Source organism: Typopeltis vanoorti, chromosome 18 (genome assembly GCF_054136105.1).
Source record: "Typopeltis vanoorti isolate ZY-2024b chromosome 18, IOZ_Tvanoo_1.0, whole genome shotgun sequence".
NCBI lineage: Eukaryota > Metazoa > Arthropoda > Arachnida > Uropygi > Thelyphonidae > Typopeltis > Typopeltis vanoorti.
The window spans coordinates 93,937,837-93,965,775 of record NC_143566.1 but is presented as its reverse complement, the minus strand read 5'-3'; the positions used below and the strand labels follow the sequence as shown (position 1 = coordinate 93,965,775).

General features: G+C 36.5%; 2 protein-coding genes across 3 annotated transcripts; one reads left to right on the top strand and one right to left on the bottom strand.

Annotated features, from left to right (window-relative positions):
- Window positions 1–5,995: 5,995 nt before the first annotated feature.
- LOC150096946 (putative RNA-binding protein EIF1AD) lies at window positions 5,996–7,915 on the bottom strand. The gene has a single exon (XM_090408308.1). The coding sequence runs from the start codon at window positions 7,760–7,762 to the stop codon at window positions 7,313–7,315; it is 450 nt and encodes a 149-aa protein (XP_090264434.1). The 5' UTR covers window positions 7,763–7,915; the 3' UTR covers window positions 5,996–7,312.
- A 16,052-nt stretch (window positions 7,916–23,967) lies between these two features.
- Window positions 23,968–27,732, top strand: LOC150096945 (sulfotransferase ssu-1-like). Of its 2 annotated transcripts, none has more exons than XM_090408760.1 (2): window positions 23,968–24,156; window positions 26,080–27,732. In XM_090408760.1, exon 2 carries the CDS (start codon window positions 26,085–26,087, stop codon window positions 27,045–27,047), a length of 963 nt encoding a protein of 320 aa, XP_090264886.1. In that variant the 5' UTR covers window positions 23,968–24,156; window positions 26,080–26,084; the 3' UTR covers window positions 27,048–27,732. The 2 variants fall into 2 exon arrangements, with proteins under 2 accessions (XP_090264886.1, XP_090264885.1); XM_090408759.1 differs by lacking the exon at window positions 23,968–24,156 and adding an exon at window positions 24,428–24,992.
- The last annotated feature ends 207 nt before the right edge of the window (window positions 27,733–27,939 follow it).

The window sequence follows — 27,939 nt, the reverse complement described above, 5'->3', positions numbered from 1 at the left end:
ATTTGTAGTACAGAAACTGTAATTCAAGACCTTAGCAGAAAACAGTTGCCAGGAATAATGCAAAACTTCACAGCATCTTTTTTGCTTACATTTTGTAAGAAATGGCTGTTTGCTTCACAGATTAAAATCCAAATTAAATATTAAAATATATGACTTTCTACTGCATGAGGCAAATGTCAGTATCTAAACCATCTGAATGATGTTTATTAAGTAACTGTTCTTGCAATTCCTGGCATAGTTGCTCAAGTGGATATTGTTCAAATTCCACCAGAGACATGAGACCCTCCATAGCTGACAGTGCCATTTTGATGGAAAGATTTAGGTTTAAATGTTGTCTAAGATGTAAAAGAATCTTTACAAGTTTTTTTTTTTTTCTCTCAAAAATAATTTATTTAACACTTTTACAGGCTTCCATCTTTCATGAGCATTGCCATTTTTCAACCAAGTCTCCATCATTCTGTGTGCTTTTGCTATTGCTGAGTGAGACACTGTATGATGCCTGTTAAATCTTTACTCTGATTTCATATATCAAATGAACTAAACTGGATGTTGAATATAGCATCAAGATATCAGGCATATGATTATAGCATCAGAAGAGTTGATAATAACTGAGATGACATTTCTCCCACCAGTTGGAGAGTGACCATATGGTTTTGACTTGGAAAATGAATAGACATGCAGGAGTATCAAAGAGACGGGAACTTATATGGAACTATAATGCAGGTGATTATAATAGTCTTAGACGTCAACTTCGGGAAGTTTCATGGAGGGAGGAATTGGAAGGCCGGGATATCATTAGTGCGTGGGAAATTGTGAAAGAATATTTGTTAGCAGCAATGGTAAGTTGTATACCATGAGTGAAAAAGAGGAAACAATTTGGAGTAAAGTGGATGACAAACAATATTAAACAGGAATTGCATTCGAAAAAGAGGCTATGGAAGAGATATAAGGAGACAGGTGAAGAGAGGATGCATGAAGAATATAAGACACAGGCCAGAAGAGTGACTAGTGTGGTAAGGAAAGCGAAAGTGGAATATGAGAGGAGATTGGCCCTAAGACCCAAAGAAAATCCTAGGGAATTTTTTAGCTATGTGGCCAGTAGGAGGAGAAATGACTATGGAAGAATGATATTGTGGGATAAAAATGGGAATAGAGTGACTGATGCAGGGGACATAGTGGAATTGTTCAATGAACACTTTATTGGAGTATTTCATCCTAGAGGAGTCAGTTTTAATGCTAGAGGGATAGGGCTGGTTCGAGGTTTAGAGGTACAGGAGGAGAGTTGTTTCAGATACTGAGTACTCTGGATGTCAGTAAAGCTTTGGGACTGGATGGTATTTCAGCACGAGTTTTGAGAGAATGTGCTAGGAAACTGGCAGTGCCTTTAACCTGGCTTTTTAATGAAAGTCTGGCTTCGGCAAAGGTGCCCAAGGAATGGAAGGAAGGTAAGTTAGTGGCATTGCATAAGGGTGGTAACAGACTGGAAGTGTCTAATTATAGGCCAGTCTGTGTGTCATCAGTAGTTGTTAAGATCTTGGAGAAAGTAGTGAGGGACTGTATGCAGCATTAGCCAGATGAGGGTAATGTTATCTGTGAGAGTCAACATGGATTTGTGAAAGGGCGCTCTTGTTTTAGCAATATGCTAGCCTTTTATAATAAAGTTACAAGAACATTAGATGAGGGAAAGGCATATACTGCAATTTTCTTAGACTTAGCAAAGACATTTGACAGAGTGCCACATGATAAGCTGATATTTAAGTTGCAGCAGATGGGTCTGGATGTCAGATTGGTCAACTGGATTCAGGATTGGCTGTCTGATAGGTATCAGAGAGTTGTGTATGTGGGACCCCACTTGTAACCCTCTGCCTCCTATTTCAAGGAGGCAGAGGGTTACAAGTGGGGTCCCACAGGGCTCAGTACTAGGACCTATATTGTTTAACCTTTACATCAATGACATTGCCAGTGGATTGCAAGGGGATATTCAGTTGTTTGTGGATGATGCAAAGCTGGTTAGGATTATTAGTAATAGTGCAGATGTGGTAGCCCTGCAAGAGGATTTGAATAAGCTAGATAGATGGGCAAATGAATGGGGGTCTCAGTTTAATGCAGCAAAATGTAAGGCCTTGAGGTTTGGGAAACATCGATGGGATGATACATACTCTATGGGAGGAGTTATACTGGAGGAAGTAGGGGAGACAAGAGATCTAAGGTTGATGATTGATAGAAACCTGAAGTTTAGGGGACATATTGCAAAGGTGGTGAAGGTAACACAGAGGATTGCTGCAATAATGAGAAGGACACTGACCTGCAGAGATAAGAGGGTTATCATTCCGTTGTATAAGTCTCTGATCAGACCACACTTGGACTATTGTTCTCAGATTTGGTCCCCAGGATTTGAAGGGGATAAATTAACTGTGGAAAGGAATACAAAGACAGATGACAAAGATGGTTTCAGGACTGTACAATGATAGTTACGAGGATCGGCTGAGGGAATGTGGACTGCAGAGCTTGGTGGATAGAAGGAGAGGTGATATGATTGAGACTTTTAAACTGTTGAGAGGTGGTTACAGGGTTGACACTGGGGAGTTCTTTCGCTTGGTTGAACAGCAGGAAGGAGTGATGACAAGAGGCCATCCCTGGAAGTTACAAAAGTAAACTGTGAGCAAGGGGGTAAGGAGTGGTTTCTTTGCGTGGAGGGTGGTTGAACCGTGGATTGCATTGCCTGGAGTGGTGGGAGCAAGAACGGTCAATGAATTTAAAGAATGGTATGATAGACTTTGTGTTTCTTAGGGGGGGGCCTCCCCTCGATGAGTCTTGAGAGACTTTATGTTCTTAAGAAGGACCTCCCACGATGAGTCTTTTGACTCCATGGAGGCCTGAATAATAACAATAATAATAATAAATAATAATAATGTCAAAGCTCTTCACAAAAAATGTTTCTCTTTGTAATCCAAAAAAATGGTGTCCTCAGAATGCCAAACAGGTGGTCCAAGGAAATCTTCCCCATCACAGAAGTTATACAGCATATTGCACCATATGCCTGATATCTTGATGCTATATTCAACATCCAGTTTAGTTCATTTGATGTATGACAATTGTTAATTTAGAAATCTCCATTAATACAACTTTTTTTTTTATTATTATTTTGTAATTTTGCAATTTTCTTATTTAAGTCAGGATGTATGCAATAAGACATAAGAAACCAGTAATTTAATAATTTTCTCTCTAAATATATTATACAAAGTTTTGTTCCAATTAAATAATAATAGATCATATCTTTGTCCCAGAACACAGCATCCAAGACTTTGGACACAAAAGGCTGTCCTTGAAATTTCTTTGTATGCAATGAATTGAAGTGATGTAGTCTCATCTCTTCATTTCAAGATTATAATGGTGAACCCGTGTTTCATTACCTGTGAATATGCAGGACAAAAAGCATCCTGGTCATTCACGAAAGTTCTATACACATTTAATATTCCGGGCGTCTCTGTTTCTTGCTCAGCATTTTTAGACTCACTGTGTGCAAGCCTTATAGGTGAAGTTGTTAATCATATCATTGCCACTGGTTTTCCAAACTGACTGCAATGTACAATCTATGCATTCTGATGCAATTATTTATTTCGTATGGGGTTCCCCTTTCCTCACCAGTCCCTTAGGATGGGTTGAGCCCTCCTAATGAGGGATTAGGTATGTATTTTATAACTGTAGATCCATGTGTGTGTTCATGGGGCAGGTTTGCCTGTTCTGAGGGACAAAAAACCTGAGTTTCCAGGTTAAAAAAAAAACCCTCTACTGCTGTATGAGACTAACTAACTCATCTTTAGTCAAAAGAAACCAGATAAAGGTTCCTCATGCCATGGATGGGAATCGAACTCAGGTTGGAAATCTTTAGAACCAAAGGGTTTCATCTATATTGACTGAGCTATGGAGGCTCTTCTGATTCAATGATCCTCCTTAACCAGCACCTCAATGTGACTACTGATAAATACAAAATTAATGACGGGAAATTTCACATAAAAAGATTTTTTTTTAATAGTATAATTTTCGCCTGTGTGTCACAGGCATCTTCAGTACATGTTAAGCTGAAATTAAACAATAACCGACAATTCCAATTGGAACTGTCGGTTATTGTTTAATTTCAGCTTAACATGTACTGAAGATGCCTGTGACACACAGGCGAAAATTATACTATTAAAAAAAATCTTTTTACGTGAAATTTTCGGTCATTAATTTTGTATTTATATGTCTACTCACAGTATTCCCTTACTAAGAGTTAATGTGACTACTGCTATCCATCATAACCCACTGCTGGCCAGCTGCTTTGAGGCTTGTCTCTAACATCAGTGATATCACTCTTATGAGCATTTGAGCCAGCATTTAACTGTGCTCACATCAACAGTTTCATCTAATACACATTTTTATGATGATATAATTTCCATAGGACTCACATTTTGCATAGTAACAAATCCAGTCATGACTTTCTGTTTCATATGCATTTATAACAGCCATTTTGAGCTACATGTGTACTGAGCTTATGTGACCAATCATAGTAGCACCACTCACTGTAATGAAACTAGAAACTGCCACTGTCCGCTAAATAACATGCACTTTCTTCTGCACTGAAACTGGGGAAACAAACAAAAAAAAAAAGGCATTACTTTCATACTCTCCTTTCTACAAACAAATATACATTACAACCAATGGTAATATATTAGTTTAATAAGATGGTGCTATACCTGTCCATATGGACCTCATGGTAGTTATATCATACACTAATAACTGCAGACATGGAGATTTATGAATGTTCAGTTGTAAATAAATTTCACATACAGATGCATTCTGTTTATTGAAGACTTGAAGCACATTGAAAAGATTCCATATCTGGTTCCTAGGGTAACTTTTAGTCTATCCACAGGACTTATGTACTAGCTTTAAAACCTTTCACTAATAAGATTTTGGACAAAATAATCTTTTAGTCAAAATCAAGACATACACAGAATACATGAATTGTCTGGATTCCAATAAATCAGGCCTTTCATCTCATGTCACCAAAATCACAGAATTCACTGGATATGAAAATACTGCAGATAAGCAAATTTAGATTTGATCACCTTTTTATGGAAGCTATTTAGCACTAATTTATGGTCTCAACTTAACTATTTAAATCAATTCGAAATTCTTGGAAGTGATTACCCCTTAAACTATCATTGAGTTTATATAACATGCACACACCAAGCTTTTGGTATACTGAGCAGATTAAAATATAGCCATTTTATTCTCCCTCTCACACCAGTTAAAAAGAATATTTGTAGCTTTAGCTGGACTCAAACACAATCCTTATTGGTACCATTCTCATTACTGAGCTAATAAAAGTAGAACTCTTATAGTTCCATGAAAACTGACATGTATCTCAGTCATCAAATTAAACTTCTTGATTATACACATTATTCACATCTGTTACAACTATTACACTTCAAACAGATAAATGAATCAAATGACTCATTTCTGCACGCGCACACACACACACAGTTTTGGCTGAGACTTGCATTGTGTAAGTAGCATGGCAATTATCCCAGCATGAATGTAGCTTTATAGACCGATCATAGCACCACTCGCTGTAATGAAACTAGAAACTGCCACTGTCCACTAAGTAACATGCACTTTCTTCTACACTGAAACAAAAAAAAAGGCATTACTTTCATACTCCCCTTTCTACAAACAAATATACATTACAACCAATGATAATATATTAGTTTAATAAGGTGGTGCTATACCTGTCCACATGGTAGTTATATTATGATGAAGATGCTTTTGTAACAAGTAGCAAAACTGAGCCACTAAATGTATCACTATGAATTCCTTCAATAGAAGAATTCACACTCTTGTGTTACTAGTCTTTATATCAGAATCAGATAAAGAAAAATTTTTCTGATTTCTATAAATTCCCAAAACTATCTGGAATAACTGATGCTAAATACCTTTCAATAATGTTAGTATCAGATGAAATTATTAATATTTCAAGCAGTGCTAAATACCTATGGCTTCTACTAACAAGAAATAACTACATAAATAGCAGCAATATTAATAAGAAAAATTTTAGGTCAGACTTGTATATTTCCATTTCATTTATAAGACATAACTTTCATGTAAGCAACATATCCAAAGAAAATAATTCATTCCTATAGTACAAGGCCATAGAATGTATGGCCTTGTACTTTTGTTAAATGCTTTACTGCAAAGTAAAATAAAGTAAATAAATTTAAATTATGAATTGCCTGATATGATGGCTGGCATATCAATCTATTATGTGAGTCAATTTAAATACTAAGAATAATAATTATTATTATTATACAAACACCTCCTGGAGTCAACTCGTCAAGAGAGGCAGTAAGATGCATTCTAACAGAGATGTTTATAATACATCTTAAATTGGTTCAATTATTAGTTCAATATATTATATATATTCAAAGCCAGTCTGGTTAGTCGAGTGGTTAGTGTATCCACTCTCCACCCAAAAGGCTGCAGGTTCAAATCCTGCCGTGGGTATGGATGTTTGCGATTGTCTATGAAAATACTAGTGGTGGGTGGTAGATGACGTTGGTGTAGATAATGATGGTAGTTGCAGTTTGTTGTAGTTGGTGGATTGAGTGGTGGAGACATGCAGTTGTAGAATAGGTGCCCTCCCTTGATGAGTCTTTGGACTCCCTGGAGGTGTCACGTCATCATCATAATAATATGTGGAATTCCAATTTTGAGGAAATGGAATTGGCAATAAATTCCACTCTCCATGCTAAAAAGTCATGCCACACTCTCTTATGCACCACACCTTTATATAACTTCCAAGAATGACCTCATGTCTCTATCCCCTTTCCTCCTTGGAAAAATATCTTGGGTATCTATTTGATAAGCAGCCCTTAAAAATTTATGTCTCAGTCATATCGCCCCTCTTCTGCCTTGACTAGAGTCTGCAATTTGCATTCTCTCAGCCTGTCTTCATAGTCGGTATTCCACAATACTGATATTGCTTTTTTTATTCACCTCCATGAGAGGCAGTGGGGCCATATTGTGGGCAAGGGTGATGGGCAGAATATATATCAGTCAGTTATACATGCCAAATTGTTTAAATGTAACATTCGAAGATTTTAACACAAAATACAAAACTTGGCTGCATATATGACTATTAAAGCTATGTACAAAAATGGGAAGCTTACATTGCTGTTAATTACCAGTTAAAATTAAGCAGCAGTAAACCCATTAATAAATTTTTATGGGATTTTATTATTATTATTTACAAATTCTAATTATTTAAAGATCAATCTTCATCTGAAGATTCTGTATCGTACATGGCAGATGGTCTGTTTGGGTTAACAAATAAACTATCGTCTGAATTTACATGAGAAATGAAATTCTCGTTCATATTAGTACAATCTTTTTTACACTCGTCAAATTCTTCTGGCCATCTTCCTTCTCCTTTTATGTATTTTATTTGATCTTTGTACAGTATATGTACAATTTCTCCTTTCACTTTATCGCCTTCTTCTATTGGTTCCACAATAACAAAATCGCCACGCTTTATCCACACATTTTTCCTAAATTTCGTAGGCATACTAACAAGAAACTTCTTCCCAGTGACATTTTCAACTTCATGAAGATTATTTCCACATCCACGAATTATTCGGACAATATCTTGCTGATCTTCAGGTAAAACGTAATTACCCAAAACCTCCTTGGCAACATGCTTCTTTTTGGTTGTTTTAGACATAACTCAGTAAACTAGTCAAATAATGACTTTGAATAATGACAGTCCTGTTAATTACCAGATACAAAGCATGCATTCAATCAAACTTTGATTAAAACAACACAAGAAACACAAAGTCTTACTTAACGATTACTAAAAACAGCACATCTAACACACTTTCTTGACACATACACTGCCCTCTGGTTAAAATTAAATCCCGAAAAAAAAAAAAAACTTAGTTAATATAAAAGATACAATATAAAAAGTTAATACAATACAAAAAAGAAATCTAAACAAAAGTAGAAGTTTCGAATATAATTGCACATAAAAAAGTTTTGTATTATCTTTCAGATAAGAAACCGCTCATCATCTTCATATATAAGATCTCATAAAAATTCTTATAGATGTCATTGAGCAATAATACATTATGTACTGCCTCAGGTGATGAGTTCACGTTAGAAAAGAGAACCAACTACATCAATTCAAGACTATATTCCATTTCTGACAACACTTGCACACTCACTAACCGAGATCGAAGAGCTCTGTTTCGGAATGTCCAAGCATTCCGCACGTCATCAGCGAGAACCTCTCAGTCAACCTGGAAAATTCTGCAGGGATATCTGTCAGTAGAGCTATCTGCATAGGGTCGCATGCCTTAGGTTACCACTGCAGAGCTGTTGCGAACACATCATCCCTCAACCCCAAACGATGTTTGAATTCATGTATCTTTCACACTGTTCCTGGACCGGAAATAATTGGAAAAGGATTCTCTGGAGGGACGAATTACGCTTCCAAATGTATCACTCTGATGGTTACGTTTGGATCTGAAGGAACGGTTATCCAGGGAACGGTTCTGGCAGGACTGAATTATTCTGACTGTCATGTTTGATGGAGGCCCATGATAAAAATTTAATGTAGTGAAACAGTAATAGGAAAGGATTCAAAATAGTATTATTGGAAGCATTAAACACTATTTGTAATCGTGTCATACTGCTGTTTCACCCCATTAAACTTTTATCATGAATTTTTTCCAGCACTTAAGCTTTAATACAGATTTTGGTGGAGGCTCGGTAGAGGTTTTTTAGTTGGATGGGTCTTGGTTCGGTGGATTTGCCCAAATCCATGACGTCTAGTGGCTAATTGGATAAGTTCATGCTTCCAAAGCTGTGATGCTTGCAAGTTTTGAGCACGTCAATGCTTCATGCCATACCGCACTGTGGATTCGAGAGTGGTTTCCACAAAACAAGGTTGAATTGTTTGACTGGCCAGTTCACGGTCCGAACCTTAACCCCGTCGAACACCTTTCGGATGATTCAGAACGCCGAATTCGCTGCAGACCACAGCGGCCACATCAACACCAGCAATGGGCATGAGAAATTGAAGAATAATCCTGTTGCGACGTATCAGAAATTGGTTGAAAGCAATTTTTTGCCCACAACTAGGTGTCCAAATACTTTTGTCAACGTAGTGTATGAGTACACAAAAGAGATTTCAAAAAGATGGTAAATTGTTCTGGAGTTTATTCTAATAACCTTAGAAATGGAGCAAAAAGTAAAGATATTACCACATTACAACCTTTTGTGAATGAAATTCACATAAATACATTGCGTAAGAAAGAAAAAAAAAGAAAATAAATGAAAAAAAAAATCATTAATGATAAAGTGATTTAAAACCTGAAGAAGAAAAATATGTTATGGAAATCTATTAGTTTAAAAGACTGTTCAAAAAAAAAAAAACAGACATGGACAATGGTAGAAAATATTTAAAAAATCAAACTACACGGTGTCTCAAAATTCACGCAAGATTTAAATTTAGCGCCATTTGTGCGGTAAAGTGTTGCCAACGAGAAAAAAAAGACAGCGTGACAGCTGGCTTATTAAAAATGGCGCGCTACACGAAGGAACGACGCATTTTCATTGTTGAGCAATATTTTAAAAATAATGAAGGTTTGGCAGCTACAGTTCGCAATTTTCGTACAAAATATGGTCGGAATAGTGATTTAACTTTATCAACTGTGAAAAGATTAATTAAAAAATTCAAGGAAACTAGATCAATTAGTGATCTTATACATTCTGGCCATCCTTCAACAAGTCGTTCAACAGAAAACATCGAAGAAGCTCGTGAGAGTGTTGCTGAGAGTCCAGGATCATCAATTCGGTACCGTGGTCTTGAATTGGGCATTTCGAGAAGCTCTCTACAGCGTATTCTAACGAAAGATTTGCATTTTTATGCTTACAAAGTTCAATTGACTCAAGAACTGAAGCCTACTGACCACACGCAGTGAAGAGAGTTCGTTGAATGGATTATGGGACAACAACAAGTGGATGCTTATTTTTCGAACAAAATCATCTTCAGCGATGAGGCTCATTTTCATCTTGATGGCTTCGTTAATCGACAAAATTGTCGCATTTAGGGTTCAGAAAATCCACGAGTGATTGTTGAGAAACAAATGCATCCACAACGTGTCACTGTTTGGTGCGGATTTTGGGCTGGACGCATCATCGGTCCATTCTTCTTCGAAAATGCGGCTGGTAAAAAAGAGTTAATGGTGCTCGCTATCGCGACGTGATAATCCAGTTTTTTGTGCCTGCATTGCAAGATATGGATGTGGACGACATGTGGTTTCAACAAGATGGTGCCACATGCCATACAGCCCGAGAAACAATTTAATTACTGCATGAGTCATTTCCTGGTCGTGTAATTTCCCGTTCTGGTGACCAGAATTGGCCGCCCAGATCATGTGACTTTACTCCGTTGAACTTTTTTCTTTGGGATTTTTTGATGTCTGACGTTTATGCCAACAAGCCCACGACCACCCACACCTTGATGGAAGAAATTGAGCGCGGTATCAACGATATTCAGCGACATTTATGCATAACGGTCATTGAAAATTTCGACAAAAAAGTGCGTATGTGCCAGCAAAGCCGTGGAGGCCATTTACCCGATATGCTATTCCATGTATAACCCTATACTGTATACTTTATGAATCAATAAGAAATTACAATTTTTAATTAAAAACCTGTGTTTTCTATCAAAATTCCTTCTTGCATGAATTTTGGGACACCCTGTATATCAATATTGAACTTATGTGGCTCAGTGGATGTGGCGTTTGCACACCATGGCGCTTAAGCACACAAAGGAACTTTGTTTCGAATCTAGTCGCGGACTAGAGGAAATTTTTCTAAGCCTTTTTTCGACCGGTTCCCAAGTTAGTCGATCTCTGGCAAGCGGGTTTTTCCTCTGTGAAACTGGGGTTTTTCGTCCAGTAAACTCAACAAAATCGATCTTAGACCTCCCATTATTTCAGACATTAAATATATTGTGTTAGGGTTAGGGACCACGAGATGACGACACTTATTCAGCTGTCTCTCTTTACTGCGTGCTGCTTAATTAGTGATAGACTTGGGCCCGCTATCTCTGATTGGCTGCCAGTGGAGATTGAACTGCCCACTCGGTCTCCAAAAAGTTAAATAGGGTTAAACGGCCTCGCCGACTCCCTATACGGGAACAAAAAGGCGTTAGCTGATTTTTTTATCAGTATAAGAAATATATATATATATATATATTAAACAATATATAAGAAATACTGAATTATAAAATTATGAAAGATTATACAGTATATCAGAAGATCGGAATATCTGGTCAAATATCCAAATTTCGGACAATTAGAGTAGAGCTCTTGCAGTATCCAACTATAAAAATGGAAACAATGCGAATTATAAAGATATTCCTTTTAAATGTTCCAATTAAAGAGCCTGTATAGCTCGGTAGAAGTGGCGTTCGCACTTGACGACGCTTGACCGCACGAAATAAGACTTCTGTTGGAATCTAGTCTAGTCTAGGGACATTTTCTAAGCCTTTTCTTGACCGGTTCCCGAGTTAGTCGATCTGGCACAGGCAACCGTTTTTTTCTCCCGGAAACTGGGGTTTTTGTCCTGTAAACTGAAGAAAATCGGCCGTCGAACCCACACTATTTTCAGACATTAAAAATATTGTGTTAGGATTAGGGACCACGAGATAGCGGAACTTGCTAGTCAGCCGCCTTCTTCACTGTGTACCGATTAATTAGTGACAGCCATGGGACAGCTATCTCTGATTGGCTACCAGTGGGGATTGAACTTCCCATTCAGTCTCCAAAAGTTAGACAGGGCTGAAACAGCCTTGCCTACTTCTTATGCGGAAACAAAACGGTATTAGCTGAATTAATTTTTTTTTGTTGTTCCAATCAAGATTTAGGGAAATAATTCTTGAGAAGTGGTTAAGAAAAATAATGTAAGAGAAATTTCATGAATTTCAATATGGGGAATTTTCAGGATTAATTTTTCATAATAACAATAAGAAGAAATTTTGGGAATATAATAAGGGACCGTATATCTGCTTTTTAGTTTCCAAGACCTCTGGATCCCTGGACCTCTGGAAATGGTAATATTCTTGATATCATAAGATGCCAAGAGAAAAGTGAAACATTATAGAGAGAAATATTTGGGTATACTTAAGTAGTTAAGTCAGTAGTTGAAGCTAAATGAAGTAAGGAAGTGTAAATCAAGAAAAAATGACAATACTTCACGTTATCTGAAGTGTAATTCGTCAGTTATATGGATTGTATTTGAAGGAAAGTAGAATTCAAACTGATATCAAAACTACGGATACCCAACTTAGCTCTCTATTTTATACAAATGTTATACTCCTAAAGAATCCAGCAACTTTTTAGTATTTTGTAACATTACATGTATGCATAGGGTAAACATCAATGGCATTCTCAATGGAGCCTATCGAAAAAGTAAACTGAAGCATTTACAAATTTAAAACACAATTTTTAAGTAATGGTGGTAACTTAAATATAAAAATATATACTAGATTAAATAACAAAAGAGATATTTGCTAGCACTGAATTAGCAGCATAAAAGGTAATATTCAAATGATTGTTTACTTATAGAGCTATGCAAGCCGTTCCGTATGGGCCTGCTTAGATCTATAAGCAGGCACATTACGTTCGGGCGGCACATTTAGGGACGGTATAATCGAGCACGTTCATAAAAAACGCTCATAATATTTATTTTAATATACAATCCTCTTAATGTGCAGTATATTAAATGATTCGTACCGTATTATTGTACTTTAGGGTCTTTTAATTTATAATGGAAGAGGAGCACAAAACTTTTACCCCCAGAGAGCGCAAACCCACGTAACGGCCCTGGATCTAAGAGTTCAGTTTAGAAATCAAAGACTTGATCAAAGTTCAAGGGACTTCTAATATGAGGTGCAAGAAAATTGAGCATATGAGTGCAGAGTATCAGTGACGGAACATATTCAAAAATAAACACTAGAAAGGAGTTGACATTACTAGCATTCAAGAATATGTCAGTAGAACTAATCTAAGGAGATTTTATCACTTAAATGTTAATTGAGTGGTTAGTGTATCCGCTCTACAATGAACAGGCTGTGGGTTCAACTTCCACCATGAGAATGGATGTCTGTGAATGTATTTAGGTTGAAGAAATTTCACCGCCTGGTGTCAGAACACCTACTCGTTTACTAAAGGTGTGGAGTCGCTTGATAAATCCCATATATCTGGCATCTAGAGCTGGATATGTAGGCAAAGCAAAATGTATAAAAAATACAAAAAACAACTTCTTCCTAAAATATAGGCTAGGTGGCCTGTTCTTTGGTCCACTTCTGTTTTTGTGACCTTTTGGTTTGTTATTCATAATCTTCCTGGGCATTCTAACATAATCCATTCGTTCTAATGATCTTTCGATTTGGTTCTGAATTTTTCTATGGTGTCCATAATTAGTGTTTGGTTTAGTTCTTTCAGTATGTCTTCATTTCTCTTTTTATCTAGTCTTGTATAACCCGTTATTCTTCTCATATATTTCATTTCTGCTGCACTTTTCCTTTCTCCTTCTCTTACTGTTCACGCTTCATTGCCATATAATATTGTCGATTTTGATAAAACATTATACATTTTTAGTCTGCTCTCTTTGGTAACTATTGTTGGCCTTAATAAAACAAAACAATGTTTTGTTTACTACTTGATTTACTTTAGCGAAATTGTTAATTTCGTTAGATATGTCTAAATCTTCATAATGACTGTAGCTTCCAGTTAGTAAAAATAATATAAACAAATGAAGACGATATATGGACGATGCACCGTCCACACGTAACGAGTCACGGGTTTGCAGCCGGTATAAATTGAAGGAATATGATGCTTCCAAGTCAGTGCAACTGTGTAGGGAGAAATGGCTGCAAGAATAGAACTCACGGAGTCTGAAAGGGGCGTTGAGATAGGATGCCATGTTGCAAGCCTATCTGCTCGGCAAATAGTTGACAGAATGAGCCATGCCATGTCAACAATCAGTGATATGGTACTGAGATGGAAGTGTAGGGAGTCAACGACAAGTATTACCCAAGTTGACGATCCAACACACTCACGGAACCTGATCGTAGGGTGCTATGAAGGATAATATGTGAAAACCGCCATTCATCGACCGACACGTTGAATGCGGTGTTCCTGGCATCGACTGGAACACGAATCGGCACAAAAACATTCAGAACCGAGGCTCACGACATGAGCTTCTAGACATTCACCAGACGAATGCCTGGTGAACGCTTCTTACCAGAGTGTATAACCTCGAAGTCTTTCTTCCTACTTCATGGCACATCTGCGGAAATGACCATTGTCTGTTTTAGCAAGACAATGTGTCGTGTCATAAGACTGCTGTTGTGACTGGGAGTTTGTTGACATGAACGTCACCAAACTTGACTGGGCTCTACGGAATCTTAATTTCAACCCTACTGAACATCTGAGGAATGAACTGGATCATCGGGTGAGGTCAAGAGACGTCTTCCCCACAATGGTCCAGGACTCATTACATACCTACAAGAATGGTCCAAAATTTTTATTGATCACTATCATACGCTTGTGGAAAGTATGCTCCATAGGACTGCCTCATCATCGCAGCTAAAGGTCCTACATCTTATTAAGGTGGGCACCATGGCTGTTTGTTCCTCACACTATGGTGTCCGTTGACTTCTTTCTAAGCAATCGATGTTCCTGTGAGTTATCGATCGATATTTTCTTCAGATTCCAGATTATTTTGGTTTATTTTTATATTTATATCTGCAGTTCGCATCTCAAAGATGTTTGTTTGATCCTTTTAAAAATTTGTATACATATTCTTCTTCTTATTGTCAATACAAATTCCTTTTTATCATTCTCGAAACCAAGTAGTAACTACTACCTATTCCATATCTACTGCAGGCTCAAGTTTCTTGAACCACACTGAAGATATGAGTGGAAACGATTGACAAAGTCATTAAGAATTGTGCTGTATTTTCTAAGCATATCAATTTATAATAAACTTTATCATGATTTTACACCAACTGAAGGAAACAAGGTGAAAAACAAGAGATAATGCCTAGAAACTCCATAAGGAGGGTGTGAGCAAGAGAATTAGAAGCAGGGTTTTTTGTTGTTTTTTTTGCATGGAGAGTGGTGGGTCATTGGAATGCATTGCCTAGGAGTGTAATGAATGCAGAGATTGTGAATACATTTAAAGTATGGTATGATGAACTTTTGTGTGAATGTGTGATAGTGATATCTGTGATGAGTGTTTTGACTTCATGGATGTCTGAGATGATGATGATGATAACAATACTCTTTTTGTAGATTATTATTATCGAGCTTGAAGAGAGTCGGGTAGTGGTATGTGAAGGAACTGTCGAGGCCATTTCACGGTAAGTAAACTAGTTTCTCTCTGAATGCATGTTATGTTCGAGATCGTATTTTTTTTTCGCTACACGTCCCCGCTATATCCTTCCACTTAACTAGATACATGATCCAACTTATGAGAAAGCTATTCACAAACAATAACAGTGATATGGCGGCAAAAGCGATTTACCCTCATAAATAATTCATTCAAAAATGTAACATCACAATCACTCAAAACATAAACCATGCCAGGATTAGTTCACTAAAAACTCATTTTCAACATCCGTGGCACTAACACAAACATAAATGACGTTCGTCATCACTTGCAGTCTGCCACACCAGACGCCATATTCCTGACAGAAACCTAGACTGCAGCTACACTTACCACTGTCCACCTCAATTGCCCAAACTACACACTTTACGATTTGATTATATAGAGAAACATGTGGAGAATTCATGACTAAGTTTAACAAACGTGAACCACACTAGTAGTTTTTTTTTTATTACGTAAATATTTTGTGTAGAAGTTTTGTCTTTTTCCAATGGACATTGTGGTTTGGGTTTTCAACTCCGTGTTGAGAGCGAGGCCTGATTTCTGCGGTTTTAAGAGGCTGAAATATTCTTGATGTTCCGAAATGCGTTTAAAAACTGATCTGCCTCTCTGTCCAAAATAAGAGAGTTTACAGGAGCATGGAACCTCATATAAACCAGGTAGTAGCATAGGTGATAGATTGTCTTTAGGCGAGGGTAACAAGTTTGCGATCTGGTTCATGGGTTTGTAGGTGGCAGCAAGATTGTATTTCTTCACAATTTTCGAGAGCGCTCAGAGATGCCTTTCATATAGGGTATGGGAATCTTATGGGGTTGTTCTTGTCTACGTTGAAGTGCGGAGAAATTGCTGATGATTTTTTGAGTTGTTTTGAGATTTTAACCATTTAGAATGGCTGTGTTTTTGATTATTTCCAATTCTTGTTTTAGAGAATCCTCGGAGGAGCATGATCTGTGTGATCTGGTTACCAATGATTTAATGATGCGAAATTTTTTAGAGGGATGATGAGTTGAAGTATTGTGAATGTAGCGGCCTGAAAATATCGGTTTGCGATAGACAGAGGTGGAGATGGAACGGTCTTCTTTCCTTTGGATGTGTAAATCCAGAAAGGGGATGACTTGTGGGGATTCTGTTTGAAGGTCAATTTTTTCTAAAAACTGAAGTAATTCTTGTTCGGAATGACTCCAGACTGCGAAGATATCACGACATATCGAAGCCAGAGTTTTGGTTTGGGTTTGAATGCGAGGATTTTTTCTTCTAAATGTTCTATAAACAGATCTGCCAAGTTGGGTGACAAGAGAGACCCCATTGCTGTTTCCTCCTCTTGCTTGTAAATTTTTCCTTTCCATGTGAAGTAATCAGAAGGGATAACAAATTTGAACAGTTCAACAATGTCCGACAGAAATTTTTGATTTAATAGATCTACAGTTTCTTCATGCGAGATATTGGTGAATAGAGAGACGATATCGAAGCTGATTAGCATGTCTATTGTCAGCAGTTTAATGTCTTTGATTTTGGTGTGAAATTCTGTGGAGTTTTTTTTTTTATTGAAGAGGTTGAATGGCCTATGTGGGGATGGAGAATGTTTGATAAAAATTTTGATAACTTATAAGTCGGGCTGCTAATTGAATCAACGATAGTTCTGAGTGGGACGTTGTTTCTGTAAACAGAAAGATTACCAAAACAAGCCTTAAAGTACAAGCCATTAGGAAAAAGAAAACCAGGACGTCCTCTTAAACGATTCAACGATGACTTCTAAGGCCGGAACAGGCCATGCTAGGCCTAAATCATTGATACGTATGATGATGATGATGAAGACGTTTTTGTGAAGCTTGGGTAAACCGTATATTCTCGGAGGTCTAGCATGGTATGTTTTGAGTTTTTTTGAAGTTTCTTCATCTAACGACGTTGTTTCATCGAGTAGCTTGTTCAATTTCTTCAGCAGTCTTTTTATGGGATATAGTCCAGTTTTGTATAAGTATTTCGGTCTCAAAGTAGTAGCTTTATTTTTCGGTCATATGAAACAGTATGAAGAACCATGTACTATTTCCTTTGTCGGCTCTGGTGATGATTATGTTTTAAGGAGATAAGAGCTTTAAATTCTGATGGTGAAATGTTTAAAACTGAAGGTTTGGCATCAAAAATTATTTTTGCTATTTCAAAACGAAGTTTGTTGGCTTCAACACTGGGGAGGTGCTTGATGTTTCTTACGATGTTGTGTATATAATCTTGATATGGAAGACGTTTAGGGAGAATGGCAAACTTATGGCCTCATGCTAGAGCATTTAATTCATCTCCTGTTAGTGGGCGGTTGGATAAGTATACCACCCATTTTTCGATCAATAATTTATTGATGTTTTTCTTAGATCGATTTAACAGGTTCAGGTATTTTTTCTGTAGCTTAATATTGCTTTCATCAAAAGCTTCGATCCCTGAGTTTTCTGAGACACTAATAATTACTTGTAGCAATTCTTGATTTAGCGTGTTTGACAAATTTGCTTCTAGTTCCAATCAGCTAACGCCTATGCTGTTCCCATATAGGGAGTAGGCGGGGCCGTTTACCCTATCTAACGTTTGACTGAGTGGGCAGTTCAATCTCCACTGGTAGCCAATCAGAGAAACAGCTGGTCCAAGGCTATCACTGAATCATCGGTACGCAGTGAAGAAGGCGGGAAGCTAGTGCCCCAACTCGTGGTCCTTAACCCTAACTCAATATTTTTAATGTCTGAAAATAGTGTACGGTCGATTTTCTTGAGTTTATGGGACGGAAAACCCGAATTTCCGGGAGAAAAAAATCGCTAGCCAGTGCCAGAGATCGACTAACTCGGGAACCGGTCGAAAAAAGCTTAGAAAAATTTCCTCTATTCGGTGACTAGATTTGAACCACCAAATCTTTTCTTCATGCAGTCAAGCGCCGTAGAGTGCAAACACCACTTCTACTGAGCTGCTTCTAGTTCCATAATTTTTTAAAATTATTTGTTGCCAATTTATGTTTGGCATCTCGTAACTTATTCAGAAGTAGTGAATGGCTTGCTTTTTGATAGGTTTTATAGGCGCTTGGTGATTTAATAACTTCCTTTATCTTAGCAAACGTTGGAATAAGTTTATCGCGTCTGCGCTTTATTTAAAAAAAGAGATAAGGGCACATAGCTTACCCTATTTTAGGGTAACAATCTGAAGAAACTTAAAAAAAAAAAAAACTCAAAACATACCATGCTAGACCTCCGGGAATATACGGTTTACCCAAGCTTCACAAAACCGTCCCACTCAGACCTGTCATTGATTCAATTAGCAGCCCGACTTACAAATTATCAAAATTTTTATAAAACCTTCTCCGTCCCCACATAGGCCATTCAACCTCTTCAATAAAAAACCCCACAGATTTTCACACCAAAATAAAAGACATCAAACTGCTGACAACAGACATGCTAATCAGCTTCGACATCGTCTCTCTCTTCACCAATATCCTCCATAAAGAAACTAGACTTATTAAATCAAAAATTTCCGTCGGACATTGTTGAACTGTTCAAATTAGTTATCACTTCTGGTTACTTCGCATGGAAAGGAAAAATCTACAAGCAAGAGGAGGGAACAGCAATGGGGTCTCCCTTGTCACCCAACTTGGCAGATCTGTTTATAGAACATCCAGGAGAAAAAATCGTCGCATTCAAACCCAAACCAACACCAAAACTCTGGCTTCGATATGTCGTGATATTTTCGCAGTCTGGAGTCATTCCGAACAAGAATTACTTCAGTTTTTAGAAAAAATCGACCTTCTTCAAACAGAATCCCCACAAATCATCCCCTTTCTGGATTTACACATCCAAAGAAAAGAAGACCGTTCCATCTCCACCTCTGTCTATCGCAAACCGATATTTTCAGGCCGCTACATTCACAATACTTCAACTCATCATCCCTCTAAAAAATTTCGCATCGTTAAATCATTGGTAACCAGATCACACAGATCATGCTCCTCCGAAGATTCTCTAAAACAAGAATTGGAAATAATCAAAAACACAGCCATTCTAAATGGTTAAAATCTCAAAACAACTCAAAAAATCATCAGCAATTTCTCCGCACCTCAACGTAGACAAGAACAACCCATAAGATTCCCATACCTTATATGAAAGGCATCTCTGAGCGCTCTCGAAAATTGTGTAGAAATACAATCTCGCTGCCACCTACAAATCCATCAACCAGGTCCAAAACGTGTTACCCTCGCCTAAAGACAATCTATCACCTATGCTACTACCTGGTGTATATGAGGATCCATGCTCCTGTAAACTCTCTTATTTTGAACAGACATGCAGATCAGTTTTTAAACGCATTTCGGAACATCAAGACCATATCTGGCTCATCAAACCGCATAAATCAGGCCTCGCTCAACACGGAGTTGAAAACCCAAACCACAAGATCCATTGGAAAAAGAGAAAACTTCTACTCAGATCTTCATATAAATGTGAACGTTTATATAAAGAAAGTGCTGAAGCCTTACTCCACAGACCAAATCTAAACCACAATGATGTTCTTTCCATCCCTAAAGTATAGGAAATTTTCATACAAAATTGTGTAAAATAATAACTTAACTGTAATTCATTTTAATTTAAGTAATTTAGTTGAATTTAATTTAAGTTCAGCCGGCAACGCGCCACTGCACGCAATTTGGATTCCTTTGTACGTACGCGCCATTTCTTGTCATTCCTAGAATTGCCTTATTCTACTGATGATGTCCTAAGATACCTAGGAAGAAATATTTACGTAATAAAAAACCTACTACTGTGGTTCAGGTGTGTTTAGACACTTTACAATGCCACCAAAACATAATTTTACCTTTACTTGTGCAAGACATCCCAATTCACCTACCCTTACTCTCAGAAATACATAAATCACCGGACAAGATGAGATCTCTTTGTTGGTCTAACGGTTACCTCCAGTCTTTTCTAGTATGAACACGTCACATGAATAGCCTCCTTAGCATCCAAAATGCTTCGCATTTGCCTTCGTTCAAGAGCCTATTTTACACCTAACTGACTCTTAACTATATACATAGAAATCCCAAATTCGGCATTTTTTTTTTATTTTAATGCTTACATGTTTGGGGTAGTGCACCTAAAACGTCCCTTAAAATCCTTGATGCTCTCCAGAGGCAAATAGTTAGGCTTATAGTTATTCCTCTCTTACAAACTCACTCCATTCCAGGTGGCTACTTATACATAAGGACTGTGACACTGCAGCACCCTCAAGGAAAACACGAAAAAATTAAATTTTGTTTGTTTATAAATAATAACTATGCTTACATTATATAAATGCAATACAACATGTTAAAGATCACAGCTTATGTTTCGACATTGATTGGATAGTTAATAATTGGAATTTTTCGATTAACGCCTTAGATTACGAAATAAATTCCGACAGTGCGGTCTAACGCAGTGTCGGAATAATCACGTCAGTTCCGGCTAAACTCGCCGATATTCGTTTGCACTTGTCACTGCACGAACAAGTGAATCTGACACTGCTCGTTGAGCAGTCGCTGCAGATAAATTGTATGCTTGCGCGCGTTATTTCTGTGATACGAAACTCTTATTATTGGCGTGTGTTCGTGGTGAAGGTGAAATATTTTTGGCAAATCTTATTTTATTCTATAAAAATAACATAATTATTTATTTATTATAAATACAAGGCTGAATTATGACGAGTGTCACTGTTGAAAATATGAAAATAATTATATTTTCTGAATTATCGTTACACGAAACAAATGCACTGCATCTAATGCAGTGTCGCTACAGATATATTGTATGCTTGCGCAAAACGTTTATTATTGGTGTGTGTTCGTGGTGAGGGTGAAATATTTTTGGTAATTCTTATTTACCAAAAATATTTCTGTGTACGAAACTTTTATTGGTGTGCGAGGGTGAAATATTTTTAATAAAGTAATTTTTATAATAAGTAAATTTACTTATTAATAAATTGGTTACTGATTAGGGAAAAAAAATGAATTATTTTTTTCTTACTTTGTATATGCAGCATCCCCACTTAAAATTTTCACCGGCCGCCACTGTTCCATTCTTTATCGCACAAGTGCAATATTTCGATACTGTCTATTCTACTGGTACTTCCGTGGCCACTGCTCCAGTGAACTGGCAACCATCGTTCCTTCACTTTCTGTTGCATCTGTTTACTGTGCAATTGCAAACACACCGAACCCAGGTCTATTTTCTTCCTCTTTTAATCCGTCCTCAGGAAAAGCCTTCCTCATGAAATATTCCCAAACAATAACCTGCAACTCTTCAAAAAAAAAAAAAAAAAAAAAAAAAAAAAAAATTCTATCTAAATCTTTATCGCAACCCACACATGGCACTGATGTTCTTATATACGTCCCTCGACAGCTCAACATATAAATAAAACTTAAAAAAATAATAATAAAAACGCTGAATATTCAAGCGAGAAAATTTCTGTTCTTGATAACACTCTCTCTACACCTTTGCTTGCTAAATGTTAGGAGAAAAAATCATTTGTGCATGCATATTGAACGGCTATTATTATTCGCCTAGAAGGAACGTATGCTATATACGTTTCGAGTATTTTCGGTTTTGAAAGGTAGTATTCAGTTGACGTGCAGAGGTTGGACAAAATAATGGAAACACCAATATATTTTAGGAATAAAATTTGTTTGTTGGCTAAATTGAAAAAAATATGTGGTGGCAGCACCAGATATTCTTGTTTTGTTTTGTTTACTCTAGTTCGCGTACAAGTGCGTTAGTAATTGTACCGAAGGATAATCGTGTTATAAAATCGGAAAATGGGAGAGTTTTCCGACTTTGAAAGAGACCAAATTATTAAGCGCATTTAGCTGGAGCATCAATGACAAAAACTGTACATTATCAGATCTATCGAGAAAGATTGGTCAAACCTCTGCTACTAAGGGCTCGCAAAAAGTTAAGAAGTTTGAGCGCGGTTAGTAGTTGGAAGAGATTAGGTTAGTAGTTTTAAGATGCTACTGGCACACTCTCCCTCGATGAGTCTTTGGATTCGATGGAGGTGTCACATAATAATAATAATTATTATTATTTAAGAAGGCTATGTTGACATACACGGATCATGACAAGACAATTTATCGAAGAGAAACGGTGGGCGAAAATCAAAAACAGACAGAAAGAGATCGAACATTAAGGAGTGTCGAAAAGTCCCAGAACTATTGTAGCAATAGGTAACAGAACCTTTCATCTTGAAGAACCTATTTCTACAAAAACTGCGCGACCCGACCTGAGCTTCATAAATCCAATATTCACGGTGGAGCTACAATTCCCAAACCTCTGATTACTAAAAATAATGCTCAGATGCCTAAATCAGCGCTTCCCAAACTGTGGGCCGCCCCCCCCCCCTTGGGGGCCGTAGGTTTTGTTGAGGGGGGCCGTGAGATAATGAAAACAAATTTAAAATGTTTTAAGACTAAGTAGACTTTTTTATTTTAAAAGAAACGTATTTAACTTTTATTATTATTTATTTCTTTTTCAGTTATTTTTTATATTTTAATGGAAAAATTCACATTGGTGTTGGTTTACAAACGTTGCTTCCTGCGTATTTCGGCGCTTAATGAATATTAGTAAATATTGCTTATTCATATGTTTCATTTCAAAGCAGTGGTTAATTGTATTTACTTCGAATGCTCTCCGGGGAAGCTCCAAATCTTCCTGTCCCTTTCATCATGCGTTCGTAATCAGGCACTGTTGATATTGACTTTATATACATATCAAAACTCGTTTTATATTATCACTGTCACCCGAGCTAGTTTTCTGTTACCAATAAAAGTTTCGCATATACTTCACACATGAAAAAAAGCTTAAACAAGTTCATGTGGGGGAGATAGTAACTGCTTGCAGTGGTAAACAACACGCCTTCCCTAACAGCCACTATACTACAGAGGCAATAAAAACAAGTACTTTTATTATGCCAGTGAATAAGGTATGAGGAGTCTGTGTAATATATTTCTTAACAAATAGTGCAATTAGAGACAACTGGGATAAAAACACACTAATTAATGAATCACATGTCCCTTCATACAGAAACTATGCTGTATAGACTGAAACAAAACCATATGTTGCATGGGCAAACACAGTATCTAACTAAAAACTATTGTTATTAATTAGATGTGTGTGAGTTCGATTTCCCAAGGCAGCAATAAAATTCAACCGAACATGTTAAAATTCGTAAAAGTGTTAAAACTAAGTAATATATATATATATAATGAATGTTATGGCAGTTTCAAATATGGAATTCGGTTGAAGAGAGTTAACATTTCAAGTGAATTGTCAGCTATGCTTTTATCTTTCCTTTGCGCGATCTTTTGTTAATACCGCACCAATCATATGCACGTTTTAATAATCTGCCTTTGCTGTCTGTTTCGCGTTAGGCTTAATTACCGTAAAGGGAGAAAAGTCACAAAAGAGAAAAATGTTCCTGGTCCGGGGATTCCCTTATTCAGTAATATTCACTAATTTCATGTTATCAGTCTGTGGTGTGCCAGTATCGGTATATGGTGATATTATTTGATCTAAAAAATAAAAAAAAATCCCGCGAACAATCAGAAACAGACTAAAAAAAAAAGGACAGTATTTCATATTTTACCAGAACAGCCCGCATCGTCTTCAGAACCAAACGGTAAGAGGCAAAAAATGTAATATTTGCACTTGATTATTGCAATATTCGCAGTGTATGTTTTGTATTGAATATAAATACAATAAATATTATAATAATATATCTCTCTATTAAGGTTTTTTTTGAAGGGGGCCGTGAAATATTTTAATTTTTGCAAAGGGGGCCCTGACATCCAGAAGTTTGGGAAGCACTGGCCTAAACGATAGGTGTCACGACCGTCAAACGTTATAAGCCGGAAGGGAGGTGGGGGAAGAAGTTGAAGATTTACCTTAAACCTGATTTTATATAAATGCTTAATATTTTATGCCGTGTTGATTTTCAACACTAAGAATTATTTTCAAACAATGCATATAACTTATTCAAAGAAGTTATTTACTACAAAATCCAAACATTTTTTTTTTCCCTTAGTTTCTATCGCCTGCCACATAGTGAACTCCCGTTCAACATATCACTTTTCTTACAAATATTTAAAGTCTATAATAAATTAAAGTAGTGTATTTTTTTAATTGTGAAAAGTAGTAGTGAAAGTTTTTAATTAGCGTTCCTCCTACCAGCAGTGAAGTAATTTTAATTTTTTCTGAAAATAAAAATCATTGAAAAGATTTACTGGATCCGTCAACAATTTCACTGTACTCAATATACCGTACGCCTCTCCCCATATTACAGGACTCGAGGTACGGTAGCTACACCATTACCCACTAGTTAAGTTATACCTTAATGGGAAGAAAATATTTACTTTAACAAGCATTTGCACAAAACAAACATTTTGAAAACACTGAAATACTACTGCCAACGCACCTTCGATTCTTACCAGATTGTTGTGAAATTGTAATAGACAGGTAGGAAATAAAATCATTGAATTTTGCTAAAAATATTACTACTTACTCCTAAGTCAAGACTAAGAAATGCTTTGAAATATAACATATGAAAACTGGAATTAAATGCAGATTTGGGGCTAATCAGAGGTCTACTAAGAACTGGGGATTTGAATAGTTCATCCAATATTGAGAAATATAGTCTATAGTCTAGTATTAAAAAGACTAACAGATTTCATTTGGAAAACTTAGTAATTGGTCTAAAATATTACACATATTTTACATGCTAATCAGGGTGGCCAGATTCTTATATTTTTGTCAGATTAAATATTTAAAAAAAATCTAAAGTGGGACAAATCCAGAAGTAAAAATAAAATTACAATGAGTGACTTTTCTCTTATTCATGAAAATATAATGATATTACTTAAGTTATTACAACTTACACTATATATTAATTTGAATAACTTTTAATTAATATTTTCAATATTTTGGCAGAGTGAAACTACTATCACGGGGAACAATGAACAAATTGATATGTACGTGCAGGCGCTACATAAGGTAAGTATGACCAGAGCAGAATAACAACGGCAAGCCTAAAATCCTAATCAGCCTTCTATTAACTTGAAATGGGTGTTCTTGGCTGTTGGGCTGCTGTTCTAAGGATTAGTGCTCCCCTTGGAAATATTAATAAAAAGTTATTCTAATTAATATATACGGTACACTATAACTTCCTTAGCTTCTTCTTGTAACAAGGCTACCAGAAGAAGGAATAACAACTAAGATTTTTTATATGGTCAAAACTGCAATAGAATAAATGTGAATTTTTTAAATTAATTAACAAATGAAACTAGGTGAACTAAAATGTCCAAGTCAGAAAAAACAGTATATCTGCTCTTACAAAGAATGCCAAACTGCTGAAAGGTAGTTCGGATGTTGTGAAGTTTTTAACTTCCCCTTCATGATATTATATTATAGATCAACATCAGGAGGAAAGATAATCTTACATCTGGACAGTCCAGCATCTGGCTACCCTGTAATACTATACAAAATTATTATTAGGTATTAGTCAAAAATATTCATTTTTTTTTTTTTTTTTAAATCATGTTTGTAGATACCATGGAAGCTGGAAAAAGACTACACTTTCAGATGATAGATGGCATGCTGTTCCCAAAATGTTTCTCTCCTGACTGCTGTCATTCGGCGCTTCAGTATAAACCAAGTTCTGATGATATCATTGTTGTGACCTACCAAAAAAGTGGTACAACTTGGATGCAATACATTCTGATTCACCTGTTCCGTAAAGGGGTTCCTCTTGAAAATCCAGCTGATTTCTTCAAGTTATCTCCTTTTATTGATATGATTGGTGCTTCATCAGTTGAAATGATGCCTCGTCCTGGTGCAATAAAGACACACATTCCATTCAGTAAACTCTTTTTCAACCCTGATGCCAAGTATATCTACATTGCCAGAAATCCCAAAGATTGCTGTGTGTCTTACTTCCACCACTGCAGAATGTTTGCTGGGTATAATTTCTGGGATGGAGAATTCAATGATTTTTTTGAATTATTTCTACGTGGAGAGGTTGAATATAACAGTTATTTCAGTCATGTGTTGGATGGATATAATCATCGTGCACACAGCAATGTTTTCTTTACTACTTATGAGACCATGAAGAACGATATCCGTCAAGTCATTTTGGATCTTGCTGCATTTCTTGGAAAGGACTACCTTGACCTTCTATTAAAAGAACCAGCAATCCTGAACAGCATTTTGCATCATACAAGTTTTGACAATATGAAGAAAGCCATGCAGAATATGCATCCTCCAACACCTACCTCTGTTTCTGAGATGTTAAAAAACCCCTCAATTCCTGAGGGTAGGAAGTACTTGATGAGATATACAATGGGAATCAATGCACCTATGGACAAAATAAAAGTTGAATTTGTTCGTAAAGGTCAAGTTGGCAATTGGAGATCACTGTTTTCTGAAGAACAGTCAAGAAGAGTCGATGAAAAGTTTAATGAAGAGCTCAGAGGGACTGACCTCATCGAGCAATGGAAGGAATGTATGAACTTTTAACAAACTGAAATTTCATCATCCGGTATACTAGCCCACCCTGGAGTACATACCGGATTTATTGTACTTACAACACACCATATATAGGAGAAACAGGACACACAATTCCTATCAGACAAAAAGAACATAAACGACACATTAAATATAATAATTATGGTGAAGCTGGCCTTTCTGATCATGCCTTGAATACCTTACACAGAATTGACTGGAAAAGCACTAGCTGTCTACATCACACTAAAACATGGTATGAACGGAAATATAAGGAAGCATGTGAGATTATTATCAACAACCCCAATCTGAACAATAATGATGGTCTAAAAATCCCAAACATATGGAAAGTATATATTCGACCCATGGAACGTTCCTCATTAAGAACAACTATAAACAGGACTGTAGAAAATCCAGTATCTTAAAAGCAAAAATTAAGAATTTAATACTAAAAATAGGACATCGTTATTTCTGAAAGAATGTTTATTCCTGTCATTGTAAATAGAATTTAGCTTGATGTAATTTTTTTTTTTTCACTAGAGGTCATGCCAGTAGAATAACATGTGATCAAAGCATTGTTTCCTTAGCTTACAGTTAATAATGTAACTCAGCTTGTCTTGTATACTGATGTATGCTCCAGATGAAGTTCTTGATGTGAAGATCGAAACGTCGGGATAATAAAAAAGTTTTTTAACACGGTTGTAAATTCCATAAAATTTTTAAAATGAACCCTTAGGGCTTAAAGACTGCTTAAGGCTAAAAGAATACCACCTAATCCCTTTGGAGAAAGAGCAACATAAAAAAAAAGAGGATGAAAATGAAATAATAGTTTATTATTAATACAGTAATTCAATAGCAAGCAAACAACTTATAGTAATAAAATAGTATATTCAACAGAAATTTGCAT

Coding starts and splice junctions, on each gene's coding strand:
- LOC150096946 (XM_090408308.1), bottom strand. CDS start 7,762: ATGTCTAAAACAACCAAAAAGAAGCATGTTGCCAAGGAGGTTTTGGGT.
- LOC150096945 (XM_090408760.1), top strand. CDS start 26,085: ATGGAAGCTGGAAAAAGACTACACTTTCAGATGATAGATGGCATGCTG.